The sequence below is a fragment of the Rhinopithecus bieti genome, unplaced genomic scaffold (genome assembly GCF_001698545.2).
Source record: "Rhinopithecus bieti isolate Rb0 unplaced genomic scaffold, ASM169854v2 scaffold_30846, whole genome shotgun sequence".
NCBI classification, from domain to species: Eukaryota; Metazoa; Chordata; class Mammalia; order Primates; family Cercopithecidae; genus Rhinopithecus; species Rhinopithecus bieti.
In genome coordinates, this window is record NW_016814438.1 from 2,519,500 (window position 1) to 2,539,772 (window position 20,273).

The following is a 20,273-nucleotide window of genomic DNA, read 5'->3' on the forward strand; positions in this document are numbered from 1 at the left end:
TAAGAGGCCTAGTGCAAATGTCATTGCCTCTGTGTTGTTCTTGCTCTTCTGCTGTGCTCTGTATGTCTTTCTTATAAGGGCTCTCATTCTATTATCAACCAGTCACTTGTCCGTCTGTATTACACTCACCTTTAGGCTGTTCAGGTGCAGGAAAGACTTTATCTGTCCCTTGTTCAGTACACAGCACTTACACATTGTAAGAATTCTAAAATGTGCAAAATTAAAATGCTTTTTGGTGATAAAACAAGCTCCATATAAAAACAGTCTCCAAAGTGGGATGTACAAAGAAATTATTACAACTGTACTATTTTTAAAAATTCCTATTTTTACGTTTTAAATGTACCTCATATATTGCTATAGAAATACATGAATGTAATCTATAAATACACATACAGTCATGGTACATACTTGCTATGGTTTTGAGTGTTTCTTACAAAACTCTTCTTTAAATTTGGTTGTCACTGTAAACAGTATTGAGAGTTAGGACTTTTAAGGGGTATTTAGGTTCTCATCAAGGGAGTGGGTTCGCCGCCTTTTGTTCTCTCTCTGCTTTCTGCCTGCCGTGTGATACCTTCTACCATATTATCATGCACCAAGAAGGCCCTTGCCAAATCCCAATACCTTGATACTAGACTTTCCAGCCTCCAGAACTGTGAGCCAATACATTTCTGCTCTTTATAAACTACCCAGTCTATGGTATTCTGTTACATCAGCACAGACTTAGACAATGCTTCAAACTTGTTTTCCTAATACTGCTGTGTAATCAAAACATTTAAAGACCATGGTACTACTAAATAGGATTCCACAGAGACACTGAGTCACAGAACAGTTAGGCTGTTTTGGGGTAATGTTTAGAACATGACCAGGCCATTAGTGGTACACTGAATCCAGTTGCTTAGGGATATAAATATACAGTGCTGCATTTCATTTACTTAAAGATAATGCGATTCCTCAGCTTCCTCTGTCAGATAGGGCTAAAAGACAGGATTTCTCTACTATATACATGTAGGGGTCTATCCTTTGGGTTAAGTCTAGTGCCACAAATAATTGCTTCTTGTGTTTATGCTCAACAAAACCCCACCTTGGGTTTCTGCCTATCAACAACATAACAAAGTTATGCCAACATTAACCCTGTCACCTTGAACGCATTACCCACTTTGTTTTGTTATTGTTGTTTTGTTTTTTTTTTTTTTGGAGACAGAATCTCACTCTGTCACCCAGGTGGAGTGCAGCGTGCGATCTTGGCTCACTGCAACCTTCCCCTGCCAGGTTCAAGCAATTCTCCTGCCTCAGCCTCCTGAGTTGCTGGGACTACAGGTGCCTGCCACCACGCCCAGCTAATTTTTGTATTTTTCACAGAGTTGGGGTTTCACCATGCTGGTCAGCCTGGTTTCGAACTCCTGACCTCGTGATCCACGCCCCCCTCGGCCACCCAAAGTGCTGGGATTACAGGCGTGAGCCACCGTGCCCGGCCTGCATTACTCAAATTTTTTAGGGGATGCCACACAGTGACCTGGGAGCATTCCACTTTGAATGTATGTTTTATCTGAACCTCTCTAAAACTTTTTTCCCCCTAAAGACAGGGTCTAGTCCTGTTGCCCAGACTGAAGCACAGTGGTGATCATTGCTAACTGTAGCCTTCAATTCCTGGGCTCAAGTGATTCTTCCACCTTAGCCTCCAAAAGTGTTGAGATTACAGGTGTGAGCCACTGTGCCCAATTCTCCTCTTAGAATTGCAGAATAAGAACAATTCAGGGAATAGGAGCAATTTCCAAAACAGAGCAACCTTTAAAATTTTCTTAGTTTCAAATATTTTCATTTGATCCTTACAGCAAAATGATAAAGTACACAAAGTAATACCACAATTTTACAGGTACGGAAACTAAGGCTCAAAGTTACATAGAGAATTTGCTCTCAACACATGGTTAGCTGAGGAGTTAAGTCAAGACTCTGTTGAATTGTGACCCCCCAAAAGATGTGTTGAAGTCCTAACCTCTGGTGCCCATAAATTTGACCCTACTTGGAAATAAGGTCTTTGGAGATGTAATCAAGTTAAGATGAGGTCATTGGAGTGACCCTAATTTGATGATTAGTGTCCTTATAAGGAGAGGCACGTGGAGGTAGAGACCCATAGAATACCATGTGACAGGTAGAGATTAAATGGCTACAACTGCAAACTATGGAATGACTGGGGCTATCAAAAGCTGAAAAAGTCAAGGAAGGATCCTCCCCTAGAAAATTCAGAGGCAGCATGGCTCTGCCGATACTCTGATTTTTCCAGAAGTGATAGAAAACAAATTTCTTTTTTAAGAACTTAAAAACTTTTAATATGCTTGATCAAGTTTGTGGTACTTTGTTACAGCAGTCCTAGGAAACTATAATACAGACTCTAATGCAGATCTGCTGGTTCCAAGGCTGGTGTTTTTTTCCTTCTTCAAACTCTGCTATCCCAATTAATTTCAATTCAGCTAGAATTTACGGTTATATTGAATTTACAGGAAAAAGTTAAAGTGGGAGTAGGGAATTTTTTAAAGGAACTTTTCTAGTAAATGTGAGACAATACATTCCCATGCTTTCTGTATACACATTAACACACATGGTCACTGATGTTTGTCAGGAAGATTCTACAGAACTTCACAGGCACCCAAGATTTTAAGAACACTTTCTGGTTTTCTTTATTAAGACAAGAAATTAGATTTCTACCTTTTGGAGAATGTCCTCAGCAAAAACCTAGTAACAAGCAAGGTCTTATTCTATAGGTTGTCTTGTTAGCAACAGCGGTCAGCAGATGAGACCCCTAACATTTCTGTTTTGAATGATTCAGGTGTGTACTGGGAGCTACAGAACTAGTTTTCACCTACGGTACTACATCCCAATCCCCAAGGAAATGTCCCTCATGGTATTCTGTAGTAGGCAAGGATGAATAACAACACACTGCTTACAAGGCAAAAAGCCTTCTTCACAGAAATCCAGCTGGGCAGATTGGCTGACAGAGGAGGCACTGCCAATATTCACAATTAACACACCAAGAGAGTAAAAAAACAACCAGAACAAAACCAAAAAACAAAACTAAAACGAAGCCTAAAAGCAGCCACTAGCTCTTAAATACAAGAAAGAAATTTAAAAGGCTTTTTCTAAGACTTTTATTATACAAATATCTAAAAGCAACAGTGTTCCCATTCAAAAGGATAAAAAGCACTCACAATAAGCCATCATTTCCCTTCAGGCACTTAACTGATCTCAGACTTATTTAAAATTAGCCACTGCAGAAAACAACAAAAAGCAGCAGCCATTTTGCATTTTTAACCATATCCTCCATAAACAAAACTGGCAGTCCTCCTTTAAAAAAAAAGGCTAATACCAGTCAAGAAACCAACAAAACTTGGCCAGGAGCAGTGGCTCATGCCTATAATCCCAGTCCTTTGGGAAGCCAAAGTGGGAGGACTGCTTGAGGTCAGGAATTCAAGACCAGTCTGATGTACGCTCGCTCTACAAAAAATTAAAAATTAGCTAGGCATGGTGGTGTGTGCCTGCAGTCTTTGCTACTCTGGAGGCTGAGGCTACAGTGAGTCATGATCATGCCACTGCACGCCAGTCTGGGTGACAGAGTGAGACCCTGTCTCAAAAAAAAAAAAAAAAAAAAGAGAATAAAACAAAACAAACAAAACAAAAAAGAAACAAACAAAACTTTTAGTACGCTTAATTTTAAAATTAAACGCTCAAAGTGAATACTCTGTATTTTTCATATTGCTTTTGGGAAAATAGGCAGATTGATATGTGATCAGTGAGAATTTTTCACATAAGGAAATAATAAGATGACAACAACCCTTCTCACCCGCAAAGAGCTTCAAAAACACCTAAACTGCCATATAAACATTCATTTAAAAAGTGTTATTTCATACCACAATGACTTTCAAAAGAAAATTGAAACTATAATTGTGTTCATACTTAGTAACATAATAGCTGTGTATTCCAACTATAGAATGAGTTTATGAACTACTGGCTTAGCAATGGACATTTGAATTTACATAAAGCACCAGTAAGAGAAAGCAGGAGTCCCCTTTCCAGACACACTAGCAATCTGTACCAAGCAACCAAACAGTAAGACCGTGAGGAAGCACAGAAGAGAAACAAAAGGAAAACCACAAGGACCTAGAATTTACCACGAAGTTAAACATCTAGGAAGATGCACTAATGTAGAACAACATACTAAAGACAGCTACAATGTTAGGTATGAAACAGAAAAATATATCCATTGTTAAACAATTCCATGAAAATATCTAAAAAATACAGAAAAATGACTCAGGACACACACACACACACAAAAGGAGAAAAAGGTATGTGTATAGGAATTCATAAGTTCAAAGCTACAGTGCAGTCTACTAAATTAAAGCCATAATGACAATTTCCTGAAGAACTGAATCAAGTCTGAGCTAACAGCCATCTGGAAGGTGTTAGCTGCTTCCTCACAAACAAGCACTAATGCAGTGCTTACAGTAAGGTAGATAAAATGTAAAACACACAACACACTGGAATGTCTCACTAAATGGCAACAAGATAAACATATCTGAGAGGGCTAGGGTTCTCTCAAAAATGTTAATTTGATTTAACAGTAATCAGGCAAGAAACCAAGAGCTACAAGTTATGCCTTAGGTAAGTAACAGCTCTCAAAACAAACACTTCAAAGAACAAGGAAGAACTTTTGGGAATAGCTGTAGAACTGAGATTTGATTAAAAGATTCCATTTTGATGGGATTTCATTTTTCATTTTAACTACCATTTACTTTACCCCATACAAAGAAATGGATGATCTCTGCCCTCAATGATTTTTTAATCCAACTGGAAAAAAAGGAACAAAACAATGAAAGAACAATTAAAAGGTAATTCATTAAGAAAAATTATTTTGGTTTCAGCTAGCATTCTATGGACAAAATTAATCCAAGAGACTGGCTGAGAATCATCAAACATTAAAGCCTGAGAAAAAGCTCATCTAATTCAAAGATAAACAGTTTAATTTTTTCAAAAACCAAAGAGAGTCTCACTATGTTGCCCAGGTTGGTCTGGAACTCCTTGCACTTAAGTGATCCTCCTGCCTGAGCCTCCCAAAGTGCTAGTATTATAGACATGAGCCACTGTGTTTGGCCAACAGTTTAATTTTTAATTATTAAAAATGTTCTACCATGAAGTTAAAGCTGTCTTCAATCCTCAGGTGAGCCGTCTAATGTTTTAGCTCACCATAACTATTAGCCAACAAATCAAACCAATTTTAAACACTACCGTAAGTTATTATAATGGTTACAAGTAAGTGAAATGAGAGATTAAGGAGGGGCAGAGTAAGTTATATGATGAAAAAGATAAGTTTACAAGGTGATTCATTTACTTAACAAAAAATGTACAAAAACTATTACATGTCAGGCACCGTTCCAGGAACTAAGGACAGAGAAGTAAGCATGCCAGAGAAGCTTGCCTTCATGAAGCTTATAATTTAGTAAAGAAGGCCCTTGCTAGATTGGATGGATGCCAGGTAGTCACAAAGTCTGTAAGAAAAAATAATGCAGACTAAGGAAAGAATTCCAGATCTCATAAGGATGTGAAAGGGACACGAGACGACTGAAGACTGGACAAAGAGTAAACCCACTTTATGGCAGGTGAAGGACTTTTGGAAAAGACAAATAACAGCAGAACACTGGATACTTATTGAGAATTGTAAAAGTATGGAATCGAAGAACTTGAATATTCCGTTAACTCATTATTATTCTTATAAATAGGGAGGCTTCATGAGGTAGTTTTAAGATGGAAGGAAAGCTGAGAAAAGGCTTTACATTTTCCGTTATATTTAGATTCACCTCCTTAGGCTGGGCACAGTGGCTCACACCTGTAATTCCAACACTCTGGGAGGCCCAGGAAGGCAGATCACTTGAGGCCAGGAGTTTGAGACCAGCCTGGCCAAAATGGTGAAACCCTGTCTCTTCTAAAAATTAGCTGGGCATGGTGGCGTGTGCCTGTAATCCCAACTGCTGGGGAGGTTGAGGCAGGAGTTACGACACAGGAGGCAGAGGTTGCAGTGAGCTGAAATCGCACCACTGCACTCCAGCCTGGGGGACACAGAGAGACTCCGTCACCCCCACACAAAAAAAGATTCACCTCCCTAAATGTTTGAGTATGGAGATAGGTGCTACAAATACTGCCTACAAAAGATTATTCCAGTATTTACAAAATGGATTAAATCGAGGAGGCAAAGAACATGAGTGACTATTGCAAAACAAGCATGAATAAAGAGGTTCCAACATTGGGTGAAAGCTGTAGAATGCAGGGAGAAGAGTGGGTCTAATTACAGCAGAGAAACAATTAGTGGGACTTTGTGATTAGACACATGGAGAACAAAGGAGTTATAAAGAATTAAAAGTAACATTAACAAATTTAAGATTCTGACTTACAAATATTTCAAATGACTATGCAGAGACCAAAGCTTCTATGAGCCATTTCATTGCTGCCTGATTTTATTTTTCTAGTTATCAATTTGCTTCCTTCATTTGCTTTTTCAGTAATACTTAAGTACTCATTTCAAATTTTATCTTTCAACTAGAAACTTATTACGCTAATGTTCTCATTCACTTCTCTTCTGATATAAAGTAGTTAGGAAAATATATTTCTGTCCCTGTTTCTTTTCATGCACAAGGAAATTCTGGCACTTTTCTGGTTTCTGCGAAAGGGTTATTTGGGTTTTAGAAGGCAACAGGACATAAAACTTGGGTTAAGAGCAGATGCTTGGTGGGTGCGGTGGCTCACACCTGTAATCCCAGCACTTTGGGAGGCTGAGGCAGGTGAACTGCTAGAGCTCAGGAGTTCAAGAAAAGCCTGGGTAACATGGCAAAATTCCATCTCTAAAAAAAATACAAAAATTAGCCAGGCATGGTGGCGCACACCTGTAATCTCAGCTACTCAGGAGGCCAAGGCGGAAGGATGGCTTGAACCTGAGAGGTGGAGATTGCAGTGAGCCAAGACTGCACCACTGTACTCTAGTCTGGGTGACAGAGCAAGACCCTGTCTCAAAAAACAAAACAAAAACAGAGCAGATGCTGGGTGACAAGCAATTTTTTTTTTTTTGAGATGGAGTTTAGCTCTTGTCACCCAGCCTGGAGTGCAATGGCATGATCTAGGCTCAAAACAACCTCTGCCTCCCAGGTTCAAGCAATTCTCCTGCCTCAGCCTCCCGAGTAGCTGGGATTCCAGGCACGTGCCACCACGCCCAGAAAATTTTTGTATTTTTAGTAGAGACAGAGTTTCACCATGTTGGTCAGGCTGGTCTTGAACTCCTGACCTCAGGTGATCTACTCACCTTGGCCTCCCAAAGTGCGGGATTACAGGTGTGAGCCACCGCGCCTGGCCAACAATTTTTTAAAGGTAGATTTTTGCCAACATTTAAAAAAAAACATGTTTAGTTTCTTTAAATGCAAAACTCATACACAATGTTTCAAGATCGAAGGTTATTACCCAAAACTGTAGAGGATATACTTTACAACTACAGTAGTTACATCCTGAATGTGTAAATGTTTACACATTTAGCAGAAAAAACAAAGGAGCGTGTAGACTGTTCACTGCTGACAAAAGAAGATGGTGCTACCTATTGGCCATTAAGGACTCAGTCCCACTAGCAGAGAGACAGTGGTATAAATGAGCACTGGACTAGGAATAGGAGATACCTGGGGATAAGTTGATTTCACCACTTAATTAGCTGAAGAACCTTTCCAAATCTGTCTTCTTCACCTATAAAATATGACGGTGAGAGCAGACCTATCTACCTTAAAGAATCAGGTGACATAATGTATGTAAAAGTAATTGGAAATTGTCTGGTAGTATCCAAACTTAAGGTAGCAATATATTCTGACAACAGCCTGCAAATCAAGATGCAGAGGGGGTGAAGGGTTTAACTACATATCAGGAAAAAAGCTTCTGTAGTCAAAGGTCCCTAATAAGTCTTTAGCATGGACTATAGCTTTAAAAAAAATTACTTAAATACATTTCGGTTTCTATCACTTAGTCTCCTGTAGCAAAAAAAAAAATAATTTTTAAAGTAAATGATACATATCTGAAGTTAAATGTACAAATAACAGAATAAAAAACAAAAGGACATGAAAAGGACATAATCATTTATCAAGAAAACATCTACAACAGATAGGGATATCATCAATATACTTCTTAAAAGATTATCAAGTTAGGCCAGTAATCAGATTACTGCTGGTAAAAGTTCAATAGTAGTTACTATAAATACTGTAAATACTCAGTCTATTTTATAAAAACAAATACATAAAAAGTAACTGACTTATAAAAGTAATGACTCTGTCAATTATCCTGACTCCAAGTTATTTTCAATTTTCACTGTAAATACTTAACTGATTAAAGAAAAAGGAGGAAGTCATTATAACACAGACAAACGGCGGGGTAAAAAAAGAGGCATGTTGCTAAATGTATTAACTGCATTTTACTGCTTAATCAGAACTAAATTCACTACCCACTCTTAGCCAACAGAGATATCAATTTATTAAGAGATGCAATATTCAAAAAGGCGGAAAAATGAAAAGACTGCCTATGCTTCACTAGTCTATGAAATACAGTCCACTATTTCACTTTCTGTGGTTTCAGTTACCCGAAGTGAACTATGGTCTGAAAATAGGTAAGTAGAGGATATTAAGATAGCTCAAGAGAGATAAAGACAGAAAGGGAGAGAGCAAGCATGTCCGTGAGCAAGGGCACACATTAACAAAACTTTTATTACAGTATACTGTTACTGTTCTATTATTCATTATTATTAACCTCTTACTGTGCTTAATTTATAAATTAACCTTTATCAGAGGTATATATGTATAGCATATATATGGTTCAGTACTATCCCATTTTCAGGCATCCACTGTGGGCCTTGGAACATATCCCCAAAGAGAAGAGGGGACTACTGTGCATACAGACTAGATTCAAATTGGATCAAATAAACTAATTTTGGCAATGTTTAAGACTGTATGCTTTGGCAAATGTAATATATATGCATTCAAGTGGAAGGGGAATAACAAGTCCACTAACCAAATGTTCATTCAAATGTTTTCAAGTAAGCATTAAACACATACAGTAACCAATCAGTTGGCATTAGAAACCATTTAAGAAAAGGAGGAGTGTTCTAACGATTGCATATAATTAACTACTTCTAAATGCCAAACAGTATGAGCAGAGCCGCAGACACAGAAGGATAAACCATCCTATCACTTCACAACGGCCTCATCCCAGAGTATGCCACCAGAGAAGTGAATAACAAAGGAATTTCCTATGTCTTCTAACCATGAGTAAAACCTTAAAAAAAGAAAACACACACACACGAAAAAACCCCACATTCTTCTAATGCAATAATAATGGGATAAAAAACAATGTATATTTATGGTGTATTTTCAGGAACTGGGAGAGAAAACCCATAGAAACACGTGAAGAGGAAAGTCTCTGTAGATTAAACAATCTAGTTTAGCATGACATTTCAAGCTTTTTGATTCCTTTTTTTGGTTTGTTTTTGAAAACAATCCTCAGTGGCAGAAAGTTATCTAATGAAAAAATAACAGTCAAAACTTTCTGGAGAGTTGCCAAGAGTTTCACAAGCATCTCAAGGGCAACACACCCTGCTATAGCATCATTCTAGCCATTAGCCAAGGAACTAAAGCTCTGAGTTAATGGTTTGGAGGGTTCACAAAGGATAGTACACCAGAAACATGAAGAGCAAGTAGGCTCCTTAATCTCAGAAAAATCATCCTTTGGATCCACCAACTATAAGTTACCAAGAATTTTCTGTCTTTTAGTATTTGCTATCTACTTATCCTTTCCCTCCAAATAATCAATATTCCTAAAGCTCTTATATAAGATATGAAGCAAGCAATATCCATGATGAAGGGGGAAAGTGCTAGTAACTTGTTTCTCAAGTTGTACAAAAGGGTGTTATAGTATCATATTCCTTCCAAATCAAGCACATTACCACAGCTGTATGTAGTCTGTAATACCTGTGCTCCTGATACAGGGCCAAAGGGGTTTGGTGGTCTCATGACAGGCTGGCTGTATATTAAGGTTGGTTGCGTCATTACAGGGACACTTCCCATTTGTGGAGGCTAAAAAAGAGAAAATTATCAAGTTAAAAGATATTGACTACCATCTTCCTTATTGTGACAAGTAAATAACAATGACAACAGGCATGACAGGTCCTAGTACCTTTGCTTGACTCAAAGGGTAAACTTCCTCTGAATATAAGTAAGACTAACAGCTACAAACTTTCAAGAGTATTTTTTTTTCTTTTGGTATGTAAAGTCTTTAACATGCTCATTTTAAAAATGTGGTAACAAAGCCTAACTTTTTCTGTTCGATGAGCTGCAAAATTTAAACTTTATTGTAGTACAACAGATAAAATGATTCAGACTAAGAGCTTCCAAATTTATCAGGTTCAGACATCAAGAAAACTTAAGACTCTGTCTTTGCTGCTAAGATATTTCAAAGTAAATTGCCTTTGTATAACAAATCAAGTTCTTATACCATTATGCAAGTGATCACAAGTGAAGACAATTGATTCTCTGAATAAGCCTGCTCTAGTTCTTCCATTTTATTTCACATAAGAATCAAGAAAAGAGCTTAAATTACACACCAGAGGTTAACTCTTTCTTGAGTAACTGAAAACAGAATCTCAACCAAATATGTTTCCTTAAAAATTACTACTACAGGGTATAAAATTAACCTAGTAAGTGACATTACCTAGCGTAAAAATAATGCACATACAGACTACTGTTTTGGTTAAAATGCAATGCTCTAAAATCTTTCAAGAAGTTCTATTTATTGTTTCAAGTAGACTACTATTTGCATTTAGAGCTTCATTTTAAGTTTATGGCCTGAGTTTCTCAGTAGACTTTTTTCTTTTTGAGATGGAGTCTTGCTCTGTTGCTCCGACTGCAGTGCAGTGGCATGCTCTCAGTTCACTGTGACCTCTGCCTCCTGGGTTCAAGCGATTCTCCTGCCCCAGCCTCCTGAGTAGCTGGAATTACAGGTGTGTGCCACCATACCCAGCTAATTTTTGTATTTTTAGTAGAGACGGAGTTTCACCATATTGGTCAGGCTGGTCTTGAACTCCCAACCTCAGGTGATCCACCCATCGTGGCCTCCAAAGTGCTGGGATTAGAGGCGTAAGCCAACACGCCTGGCCTCAACAGACATTTTAATGCAATGACTGTGAAAAAAAGCTGTGAAACTTCTCCACATGTATAAAAGGAGTTACTTCCATATCATATACATAAAGAAGTAACGTAACAGGCACAATAGTAACACCAAGGGACATGGCACTACCTTCTACCAGGAACGGTTCCTCAAATACACACCGGTGGGTTGAAGCTACTAGCACCATTTCTTACTTAAGTGAGTCTCTATATACTGAGAGTTGCGAAAGTAAGGGCAATCTAAAATGCGCATTGTGGCATTTTGAAAGGTTAAGACTGTTTTTGTACTGTAATAACCACTGTCATAGGAAAATTTCTCTAGCCTTTATCAGACTAAATTTACCTCTATACAATTCAAGTGTTAATCCTTCCCACGCCCTACAATATTAGGTTATAAGTTCTCACTGGTATTCAATATATGGTCACAGCAACAAAGGCTCAGAATTAACATGAATGTTTGAAATATAAAAGGCCAGCAAAGTTATGAGGAGAAAAATAAACCAAGTAATACTATGAACATTAATGCATAAGATCTCTTGTATAATGATTAATCTAGACACGCTTATGAAGCCAATGCTATGGTTCTACTGCGTTAGGCACTAGGGCTACGTGTACGAGGAGCACTAAATTCATTTTTAGGTTAAATTGTAATAAAAGCATATTACATATGAACCAATATTTTTTCCAAAAGCTGTATCTGGGAAAATACTTACAATTCCATATCCTATCATGCCTGTTGGTGTAGTAGCAGGATAGGCCATTACAGGGGGTGCCTAACATAGCGAAAGGAAAAATAAACAAGAAAGTATAACTCATGCGTGTCAACTGAGTTCAAGGAATTAGTAGCTGTAGTTCCACTAAAAAGAATTGCTAAGACAGCTGTGAGTAAGTGACACTTGTGATCATTAAGAACTGTCAATTAATGGTCAGTGAAAAAAAGTGTCCTGAAATTAGCAGAAAAGCAGACTTATTAGAAGGAAAAATATACCACTTAAACTTAGATACAGCAGTGATCTAAGATTTCATCATGCTTTTACAGCTTTAAAATCTTTAGATTTAAAAAAAATCTTAAATAGTTCTAAATAGTTGTAAAATTTAAAGCCTATCACTATCATAAAAAATGTTTACCCAGAAAAAGTATTATTGAATGTTTTCTTACTTAGGTACCTGATTGCTTTAGCATTCAAAGAAAAAAAAAGTAAAGATCTCCAATCAATCAATAACCTGATCTTCCAAAAAGTTTCTAAGGATCTTACTCTTTTCAAAGAACTCCAAAGGTTTCAAACTACTATTGAGTACGACTATTTCTATGAACCATAGTTCTTATATAGAGTATGTCTGTTAGCTTTCTAATTTATTCCAAAAATTATTTAAGAGGAACAATCAATTAGGTCAGGTCATGCTTTCATGTTTAAAAGAACCATCTACCACTATGATGTTTAAGTTCCCCTCTTTCTACTACTTTGATTATCTGTAAACATACAATTTGAGAACAGAATCATTTTAGGTGTAGTTGCTGTCTTAACAACATTTCCTGTGTGTGTTTCTCATAATGAAAACTGAAATTGAATAAAGGTGAAAGACCAATAACACTGCTAAAACATAAAATAACTGAAATTATATGGCAATTTGAACATATGCATGGAGAAATTAAATGAAGTATAACTTTAAAAAAAAACCACTAAAGTGAACAGTTCTAAGTTTAGTATTTGGGTGAGCGTGTAGGGCTTATTGGTCTCTCCCTACTTAAAAACCAAGATCTGCAAGAGCAGTAGACAAACTGCCAAGAAGAGCAGAAGCCTGTAAGATTTCATGCAGTTGTTATTTTAAACATTACCACAATCAACATTTCCCTTCATTCAGAAGTCATCAAGTGCATAGTGGCAGCACAGATACACACACAGACACCCAGCCATCTGGCAGCAAATGGCGGAATATTAAGCAAGAAAAAAAATCAGTATTTCCCATGCCACCATCAGAATCAATTCTGCAACACATCCATGAAATCAGTAGATGCTAGGAAGAATTTCTGGCACATTGAAAATCTGAATGTGAAAACAATAGCTGAAAGGTTATGAGATTCTGCTACAGCAGTGGTTAATAGCATGCCAATTTATTGCAAAAGGGCTCATTTTTGGTCACTTACGTATTGTGGAAAATGCATGCCATTCTGTTTTTCCCAGGGAGAACAATTACATAATGCAATAACACTGGATTAGAACAAGTACTTACACAACAGAAAATACACAGAGAGCATTTTAGTTCACATGTACATTCACTAACTACCTAAAATTCCTTGTATTTCCAGTATCTAATGAAAGAACATCTACACTAAAACACTATCAAGGTTGACAAGGGAATTGTAGTCTTTGACCTCATCTCTTTATATAAAAAACAGTTTATTGATTACAAGTATCATTAAAACATCAATTCTATCAATAGTGCTAAATTCTGGGCATCCCATAAACAGGGCTGCACCAGATGTTTACCACAGAAAAAAAAACAAGCACTAATTAATTTGTAGTATAATATTCATTTTAATAAAATTCCAATGAATTTGTGTTAAATTAAAAAAAACACTGAAAACCTTGACAGTGTTTAAGGATTAATAAAAAGGTTAGAAATGTAAAGAAATGTCAAAAGCAGCAGTTTATCTTAAGTAGTGAATCACATTATCAGCCCCAAACATTACGCATTAAAAAGAAAACTCCATAAAATACATACAAATATTTTAGCAAAATCCTTAGATGATACACATTACCATATATAACACAGCAAGATAAAGACTGTTATCAACTTAAATACAAATTCTACAGGACTAAATACCTATTACATTTTAGTAGTCAGTCTTAAGTGCTATCTATGAACTCCTAATATTTCATATAGATTAATACTAACTTAAGAAAATATTCATTATATTTTAATAGTAGCATTGGTATTTATATCATTCCTCATACATCATCAATGTCATAATTCACACATGAGACCATAAAATCCACTACTCTAAACTCCTACCATACCCTAGTCGATGAGGTGTGTTATAGTGGGAAGACGACCGGATTCAGACTCAAAGAGATGGATGTCAACTTAAAACTGCTTTTCAACTGCTTTACATTTAGGGGGAAAAAAAATCTTTAAAAGTGGGGTGATACATGCTCCAATTCCCTCAAGTGAGCAACATTTACAGGTTTAAGATTGTGTATTTGTGTATATAAAAATCTAAACTACTTAAATGCAAAGTTTTAAAATCAGTGATGGCAGTCTGGGCGTAGTGGCTCAAGTCTGTAATCCCAGCCCTCTGGGAGGCTGAGGCGGACGGATCGCTTAAGGTCAGGAGTTCAAGACCAGCCTGGCCAACATGATGAAACCCCGTCTCTACTAAAAATAAAAAAATTAGCTGGGTGTGGTGGTGGGTGCCTATAATCCCAGCTACTTGTAGGCTGAGGCAGAAGAATCACTTGAACCTGGGAGGCAGAGGTTGCTGTGAGCTGAGATCGCACCACTGTACTCTAGTCTGGGCGAAAGAGCAAGACTCCATCTCAAAAAAATAAAAATAAAAAAAATAATAATAGTTGGGCACGGTGGCTCAAGCCTGTAATCCCAGCACTTCGGGAGGCCGAGACAGGCGGATCACGAGGTCAGGAGATCGAGACCAGCCTGGCTAACACCGTGAAACCCCGTCTCTACTAAAAAAATACAAAAAACTAGCTGGGCGAGGTGGCGAGCACTTGTAGTCCCAGCTACTCGGGAGGCTGAGGCAGGAGAATGGCGTAAACCCAGGAGGCGGAGCTTGCAGTGAGCTGAGATCTGGCCACTGCACTCCAGCCTGGGCAACACAGCGAGACTTCATCTCAAAAAAATAAATAAATAAAAAATAATAATAAAATTAGTGATGGCAGTGAACATTAACTGTAAAACAAAAAAAAACTGCCTTAAAAGTAGCTAAATATCAATATTACTTTCCATTTATTAAGTCTCAAGCTATATAATAAAATGCACAAATTTTTACAAACATACTATTTTTAGCTCAGTCCTACTAATTTTAACATATCATTAACCCATGGAAAACAGGGCAGTGCTCTGGAAGTGGCTATAAGGGCAACAGCGGCCTCTAACAGTAATAGGATAGCTCTTAGTAATGTGTAGCCCGTGTAATCAAAACACAGCTACTAGTCTACTGTCAGGAGAATGAATGTTTCAAACTTTTCCACAAGAAGGAGTTTTCTTTGACGAAAATTTGTTGTTTGGTAAGACAGAAACTGGCCAAGGACAGGAAAATAGCCACAAAGCTATTCTGGGTCTACCATATCTTACAGTAATTAAAAATATGCTAAAACCTCTTCATTACTAGATGCTAATTATTTAATTAGAAAATACAGTTAATCCTCATTATCCATGGATTCCGTATTTGCAAATTCACCTACCTGATAAACTTTGTGACACCAAAAATCAACACTCCTGGTGCTTTCAAGGCCATTCATGCTCATTTGCAGAGTGGCAAAAATTTGATTCATCCAATACAGTTCACTTCCAGCTGAGATGGAACAAAGGACACTCTGCCTTGGTTCAGCTCTCATACCAGACCAGAGGATAGAGAATGAGGATGGGGAGTCCATCATACTGCAAGAAACTCTGACTCTGGGGCCAGCTGGACAGGGCTAAAATTCCAACTCTGGCACCAGTTAGTGCGACAGCCTTAAGCAAGTCACTTAACACTTCTGAACTTTATTTCCTCTTTTGTAAAATAAAGAAAATAGAATATACTAGAATGAAGTTTTCTAAAAGGATCATCTATGTGACATACACATGTATGTATATATTTCCCCTAGCAAGGGTTCAGTGTTCACTAATTCAGTGTTTGGAGTGACTTCAAATACTTAACTGCCACAAACAATGAGAATCAACTGTATAAGTTATATGACATATATATAATTGTCAAATATATTGTCATATATAAAAATTACATGACAAAACCCAAGCAAGTATAGTTTCTTTACCAATAATGAAATCAGAAGATTTTATATTTTAGAAAAATAAATAAAAAATTTGAGGTCAGTAATATAGAGTAGTGATTAAGGACATATGTTCTATAGTTAGGCTGCCTAGGTTCTAAAAATTCAACTAATGATTTAAGATCTCTGTAATCCTGAGCACATTACTTAATAACTCTGTGCCTCCACTTCCTCATCTGTAAAATGGGGATAATAATAGTTACTAACACATTAATAGAATTATCAAAAATAAAACATTAGTATTTACTGGAATGAACTCTGGCACAAAGTAACCCTTAAATACTTGTTAGCCACTAAAATATACCTGGTAAACATAGGCAACCAGCTTCCTTTAAAAGAAATACAAATTACTTACACTTCTAAACTCAGTAACAATCTATTTATGCCTATCACTTTAAAAACATTTTCATGTTACATATTTAACTAAATTATTCAAGTGTTAGTATATCAGAAGCTTTTTCAACTCACCATTGTTGCAGCATTCCAAGCGGTTGTTGGTGCAACCTTTGGTTGCCAGTTAGATCCTCCAGTTAACTTCTTTTCACCTGGTTGACTCCAATTTACATCACTTTAAATAAACATAAGTGAGAATATTAAATATCTCTAATTATAAAGTTTCCTTAACTATCTACGTATATTGAACAGAGTAAGATACAGACTTGAGGCTGGGCGTGGTGGCTCACGCCTGTAATCCCAGCACATTGGGAGGCCAAGGTGGGCAAATCACTTGAGGTCAGGAATTCGAGATCAGCCTGGACAACATGGTGAAACCTCATCTCTACTAAAAATACAAAAATTAGGCAGGCATGGTGGCCCGTGCCTGTAATCCCAGCTACTAGGGAGGCTGAGGCAGGAGAATTGCCTGAACCCAGGCAGTAGAGGTTGCAGCAAGCCAAGACAGCGCCACTGCACTCCAGCCTGGGCGACAGAGCGAGACTCTGTTTAAAAAAAAAAAAAAAAGCCGGGCGCGGTGCCTCAAGCCTGTAATCCCAGCACTTTGGGAGGCCGAGATGGGCGGATCACGAGGTCAGGAGATCGAGACCATCCTGGCTAACACGGTGAAACCTCGTCTCTACTAAAAATACAAAAAAAAAAAAACCTAGCCGGGCGAGGTGGCGGGCGCCTGTAGTCCCAGCTACTCCGGAGGCTGAGGCAGGAGAATGGCATAAACCCGGGAGGCGGAGCTTGCAGTGAGCTGAGATCCGGCCACTGCACTCCAGCCCGCGCGACAGAGCGAGACTCTGTCTCAAAAAATAATAATAATAATAATAATAGAAATAAAACAAAAATTAAAATTAATTTTCAAATATAATGTGATTGAGTATAACGGTCACTTTACAGAAGTTATTCTGTATACTTTTTGATTATGCTGAGTTTTTAGGTCTTTTTAAAACTTAACTTGTGTCAGGAATTAATGTTTTAAACTAGTTGTTGGGTTCAAAGAAAATAGAAATGTGTTACTAAATGCCACGCTTGTAAAAAAAAAAAAGGCCGGATGCGGTGGCTCAGGCCCCTAATCCCAGCACTTTGGGAGGTCGAGGCTGGTGGATCACGAGGTCAGGAGATTGAGACCAACCTGGCTAACACGGTGAACCCCTGTCTTTACTAAAAATACAAAAAAATTAGCTGGGCATGGTGGCAGGTGCCTGTAGTCCCAGCTACTTGAGAGGCTGAGTCAGGAGAATGGTGTGAACCCGGGAGGCAGAGCTTGCAGTGGGCCGAGATTGCACCACTGAACTCCAGCCTGGGCAACAGAGCCAGACTCTGTGTCAAAAAAAAAAAAAAAAAGATGCAGACTTGACATCTCTATACATACTTTTGAGACGAAAGTCAAATCAACCTCTAAATAACACATGGAGAAAAAAATGTGTGTATTAAACACTCACTTCTTAGTAGTTCCATTTCCGATGCCAAGATCTAGTAAAGGAGAAAAAAAAAGCATTTTATAACACGAGACTCAGTTTAATAAAACAACATAAAAGAAGATTAAAGTATCCAAAGACTACTTACTGCCCACAAGGTTGGCTAAAGATGAATCCAAGTCATCAGATACTAACTTGTTAGGCGGGAGTTTGGCAACAGGAAGGCTCTGGTTCTGAGAGGCCACTGTTGGTTTGAGAAGTCCACCTAGTTCATCAAAGCCTTAAAGTTACAAACAGACGAAATAGAATTTGTAAGGAACTTTATGATGCTATGGTTTTCTAAAGGAGGTATATGCCTTTTCTCCTTGTTTGTTCACTGGAAAAGTTATCCAAAAAACAGACATTAGTAAATGTCTTTAAATGGAAAATGGAGAAATTTACCACTTCACAGTGAACTGACTGAGAAGGCTGTATTTGTTTTGACAGAAATCATCTCTTATCTCATGACAAAATTACATTAGGGTTAAAGGGGATAAGAGAGAAGTATTATAAAAGGGAAAAAAAGGAATGTAATTCTCCTGCTTGCCCAGCAAAATTTTTTGAAGACTCATATCTAAAGCAACATAGGTTAAAAAATAGCTCTCTGGAACTTTGAAAAAAGTTCCTTTTGCATTAAGAAATAAGATTTTATAGACCTTTTTTTAAAAGCAGAGAATGTAAGAGTGAACTATATCTAAGAAACTGCTAAATACTGTAATTGCATAAGCCCATCTAGTAAATGAGGACAATTCTTAAAAATGAAAATAAAATTCTTTAAGTTTTCCTCACCAAAGGATAGAAAATAAAAGAAAATCCAATCAAACTCTCTATGAGACTCAATAGTATGATCTAGGAATATTAGAGTTTGAAAAAGAAAGTCACCAAAGATGATAGTTCACAACGATTGGTCTCTCTTTCCACTTTCCTAGGCAAGACAAACTAAAATCTAATGCAGCAAAAAAATATTACCATAAATCTACTAGTGCACAGAAAAAAATAAATTCTTAGTCCACACATATTCTTTATAGGCTTAATTCTTAGTTTTTGGAGGATAACTAATTATATGTTATAAAATTAAGAACATCTCAATGTATTCTCTCTAAATGGCTAGAAGTTAATTACTAACCAAAATCAAAGGCCATCCCAGAGTAAGAACAAAATTATGAGTGTCAAAGTTTTACAGGCACTTCAAATTAACAAGGTATTAATGAAAACACAAAGTGGAAACCTGGCTCTACAGATCTATAAAGTTTCTTTAAGACAAATGAATCACAATAAGAATCATGTATAAAACAATAAAAAGCTCCTGTACCCACAGGCCTGATTATTTAATACATTCTAATTATTTATAATAGATTATTTAAACAAGTCAAGGTACCACAAGTTATATTATTCTAGTTTACAAACATAGCCAATTTCATACATTAAGATACAATACTGTTATTATCCATTTCAGTAAAGGTAAAATTGCATGCCTAAAAGGCACAACATCTACACAGAGTCACAAGCAACTTACATTCTATAGAGCTAAATCTCTTTTTCTCTCTTATTTTGCTCTAGGACTAACAAAATGTTCCCAAATTCTAAACTGGTACCAATAAAAGAATAATGACTAAACAGCTCCTTGAAGTTCTCGTCTAGTGCTTGGGGGGATGGGTCAATTTCTTTGGCTACCCCAACTTAATACACTTAAACATTTTAAAAGCAGTATTATTTTTCCTTACACAGAATCTAAATTAGGACACCATAATATTTTAATAAAATTTTTTTCCTTACCCCAGAATCTACAATAACATTTGTAGATTTATTTCCAAACACAGATTCAAAGTCCACATTAAGGCCAGCTGAAGGGTGTGGCTGTGCAACTGGAGAAGGAGTGAATCCTGGGTAAACCAAAATGGAAAAAAAAGTTCAATTATTTAATAACTCTACATTTACAACTATTTAATAATGATGACAATAGAATGGAAAATGCAGTAAATTTCCCAAACAAAAACAAAGCCAATCCTTCAAGCAAAATGTTTTCTATATCACATTTTTTGCAGTGATTGGGTTTTCCCTAACAAAATCATCCTACTGACAAAATTAACAAATGAGCAACTGACACTGAACTGAAAATATGCTTCATTACAGAA

The 20,273-nt window shown here is 37.1% G+C and overlaps 1 protein-coding gene across 1 annotated transcript in view; it reads right to left on the bottom strand.

Moving 5' to 3' along the window:
• PICALM (phosphatidylinositol binding clathrin assembly protein) overlaps window positions 1–20,273 on the bottom strand; it is a 116,927-nt gene that overhangs the window by 6,963 nt on the left and 89,691 nt on the right. Inside the window, 6 exon segments of the mRNA XM_017850872.1 lie at window positions 10,032–10,136; window positions 11,939–11,998; window positions 16,706–16,805; window positions 18,124–18,154; window positions 18,248–18,380; window positions 19,915–20,021. Coding sequence (XP_017706361.1) covers window positions 10,032–10,136; window positions 11,939–11,998; window positions 16,706–16,805; window positions 18,124–18,154; window positions 18,248–18,380; window positions 19,915–20,021 — 536 coding nt within the window.